Source organism: Microtus ochrogaster, chromosome 7, assembly GCF_000317375.1.
Source record: "Microtus ochrogaster isolate Prairie Vole_2 chromosome 7, MicOch1.0, whole genome shotgun sequence".
Classification (NCBI taxonomy): Eukaryota; Metazoa; Chordata; class Mammalia; order Rodentia; family Cricetidae; genus Microtus; species Microtus ochrogaster.
Genome location: NC_022014.1, coordinates 20,817,601 through 20,821,184, shown reverse-complemented (window position 1 = coordinate 20,821,184; position 3,584 = coordinate 20,817,601). Strand labels below are relative to the sequence as shown.

General features: G+C 43.3%; 1 protein-coding gene across 1 annotated transcript in view; it reads left to right on the top strand.

Moving 5' to 3' along the window:
• Positions 1-3,584, top strand: part of Kiaa0100 (KIAA0100 ortholog) — a 32,864-nt gene that overhangs the window by 25,771 nt on the left and 3,509 nt on the right. Inside the window, exons 27-31 of the mRNA XM_026780866.1 lie at positions 613-795; positions 1,236-1,357; positions 2,053-2,208; positions 2,297-2,418; positions 3,079-3,259. Coding sequence (XP_026636667.1) covers positions 613-795; positions 1,236-1,357; positions 2,053-2,208; positions 2,297-2,418; positions 3,079-3,259 — 764 coding nt within the window. The remainder of the gene's footprint in view (positions 1-612; positions 796-1,235; positions 1,358-2,052; positions 2,209-2,296; positions 2,419-3,078; positions 3,260-3,584) is intronic.

The window sequence follows — 3,584 nt, the reverse complement described above, 5'->3', positions numbered from 1 at the left end:
AAAAAAAAAAAAAAAAAAAAAGTACAGTGTGCCATTTTCTAGAATCTCCTCTAGAGATACCATAGATGAAAATAATCTCATACAGCTGGGCGGTGGTGGTGCACGCCTTTAATCCCAGCACTTGGGAGGCAGAGGCAGGCAGATCTCTGTCAGTCTACAAAAGCTAGTTCCAGGACAGGCTCCAAAGCTATAGAGAAACCTTGTCTCGAAACACAAAAAAGAACAGACAAACAAAAGTGTGTGCTACCATATGTGGTCCCAATTTTTCTGTTTGTTTTTTTTTTGTTGTTGTTGTTTGTTTTTATTTATGTGCATTGCTGTTTTGTTTGCATGTAAGTCTGTGTGAGGGTATCTGATCCCTTAAAACTGGAGTTACAGATAGGTATGTGCTAAGAATTGAACCCTGATCTTCTGGAAGAGCAGTCAGTGCTCCCAACCTCTGAGCCACCTCTCCAGCTCCAGTTTTTCTATTTTAACACAAGTGTATGTTGAAGTGGTAGTATTTTATTGCTGTTCGAGACTGAAAGCCACATTTCTGGAATTCCTTAGAGTCATACAGATGGGAGGCTCGCACCATACCTTGCTTAGAGAATCTTTTTCACTTCTTCCCAGATTGGAACCAGCCAGCTGAAGCTCAGCAAGCCCAGCAGGTCCAGCGGATCATTTCACGTTGTAATTGCCGAATGTACTACATTAGTTACAGTCATGACATTGACCCTGAGCTAGCAACTCAAATTAAGCCACCTGAGGTTCATGAGAACCAGGAAAAGGAGGATCTCTTAAAGAAGCAGGAAGGTATTCAGGATTTAAAGTCATTTTAGGGAGGCCTGGGGATTTGTGAAGTAGTTATTTCCTTAGTGGCTTTAAGATGTTAAAATTATTAAAGGGTTTCCTGTGCAGTATGTCTGTACTTTAAGTTCAGCCGTTAGAACAACCAACTTGTACTCTTAGAAGAAATAGGGACTATGGATATTACTTGCCATTCTGAAATAAGCATATTCCCAAGTATCTTTTATTCCCTTTCTGTTGGATTGACTAAGAGAAGTGGTTCCCATGTCTGTTAGGCTGGGTGTGGTAGTCCACAGCTTTACTCTCAGCATCTAGGAGGCAGAGGCCTTTCAGGCAAGCCAGGGCTACATAGTGAAACCCAGTCCAATATATATATATATGGGTTAGGAGATTGAATATTTAGGACGAAACTTGAACCTCTTATTTAACAGCTAACAATTATCTAGGGGCTGTGGATACTTTTACTCTCATCCACCACGAATTGGAAATTTCTACCAACCCAGCTCAGTATGCTATGATTCTGGACATCGTCAACAACCTGCTGCTCCATGTAGAACCCAAGCGGAAGGTGAGCATTAGCCCTTCTAGAATTCAGGTTAGCCTCACCTGCACTTTTACCTTGTCCTTACTTGGATCATAGTAAGTAAAGTAATGCTGGGCTGATGAGGTGCCTCAATGGATAAGAAAGAATCTCTATTAGTTTGATTGGTATATCTTCTCAATCAGTCATAGCTGTTAGAAATCATAGTTGCTGGGCAGTGCTGTCACATGCCTTTATTCTCAGCAGTCGGGAGGCAGAAGCAGGCAGATCTCTGTGAGTTCAAGGCCAGCCTACTCTACAGAGTGAGTTCCAGAACAGCTATGGATGTTACATAGAGAAACCCTGTCTCGAAAAACCAAAAGAAAAGAAATCAAATAGTTAAGGTTTAAGTGTCTCTAAGACTGTAGAGTTTGTTCTAGCCAGTTCTCAGTCAACCATACACCTCTAACAATGGTAACTACACACTTTTGCCTCCATCTCTACATTGTAGTTTATGCAATCCACATTGCAGATCTTTTACATTGACCTACCCCTTATTCTTGCTACTGATCATGACTGGTAAAGGTCAGCTTTCCAGAAGAGAGCCCCATTCACTTTCCTACAAAACTTACTCATTTAGAAAATGTTAATTCACGGGAGTGTACTTAGCATGCGTGAAGCTCTGCGGTTTTATTCACAGCACCACACAAAAAAGTACACATTTCCCTTTTTCCTTCTTTTAGGAGCATAGTGAAAAGAAACAGCGTGTCAGGTTCCAGCTTGAGATCTCCAGCAATCCTGAGGAGCAGCGCAGTAGCATATTGCATCTGCAGGAGGCTGTGAGGCAACATGTGGCCCAGATCCGGCACTTAGAGAAACAGATGTATTCTATCATGAAGGTATTCACCCCAGGTAGCCTGAGGACAGAGAGATCGCCTGCAGCAGACAGGGAGGATCTCTTTAATTTCTTCTCTCCTGGTTCTCTAGTCTTTACAGGATGACAGCAAGAATGAGAACTTGCTTGACCTGAACCAAAAACTTCAGTTACAGCTAAACCAGGAAAAGGCCAACCTGCAGCTGGAAAGTGAAGAGCTCAACATCCTCATCAGGTGCACAGCAGTCTTTCCACTCATTGAGAGCTAGGCTGTCTTTCTTGCCCGTGTTATGATGGTCTACGTCTAGTGTGCATTCTAATGTAGAAGTAGATAGAGGCACCTCTTCCCATAAGCCTTGCTGAGGTTGGCCCTAGTGGTGAGTGCAAACAGGAAAGCCCCTCCTCTGGGTTCTCACTGGAATGCTCCTGGGAAAGGCTCTGCTATAAAATTAGGTACCTGAGAAATATCATTTTTGTGGCCTGAGCAGTGTGTATCTGAACTGAAAATACATTAAAACTGATTACTAAAGAACAAAATTGAGGTTGGGCGGTGGTGGCGCACGCACGCCTTTAATCCCAGCACTTGGGAGGCAAAGGCAGGTAGATTTCTGTGAGTTTGAATCCAGCCTGGTCTACAGAGCAAGTTCCAGGACAAGCTCCAAAGCTACAAAGAAACCCTGTCTCGAACAAACAAAAAAGAAGAAGAAGCTATCCAACTACAAGATAGGATTTCTATTCCATAGTTCAGAGTATCAGAAAAATGCATCAGTAGGAAAAAAATGAAGCATTAGCTAAGCCAGAGGTTGGTCTCTGGAATTAGAGTCTGCAGCATTATGGGGCACTCCTGCCTGTGTGTTCTTTCCCTAACTCGTTTGGCTCTCCTGTTCACACTTAGATGTTTTAAGGATTTCCAACTGCAGCGGGCCAACAAAATGGAGCTGCGGAAACAACAGGAAGATGTGAGTGTAGTCCGTCGCACTGAGTTTTACTTTGCTCAGGCACGTTGGCGCCTGACCGAGGAAGATGGACAGTTGGGAATCGCTGAGCTGGAGCTACAAAGGTTCCTCTACAGCAAGGTATTGGGGTACCCAGTCATACAGCGCCAGGCTAGTCCGGGGTCTTAACCTATTCCAGTTCAATCCATGTAGAGATAAAAGGGCTAATTACATGGTTATTAATGATGGTCATGATTAGAGACACATTGACCTATAATAAATGATAGGTGTATAGATAAAATTAATCAGCCTAGGTGGGTGGTGCATGCCTTTAGTCCCAGCACTCATGAAGCAGAGGCAGGTGGATCTCCTGAGTTCGAAACCAGCCTGGTCTACAAATCAAGTTCCAGGACAGCCAAGGCTACACAGAGAAACCCTGTCTCCAGGGAAAAAAAAAAAAAAAAAA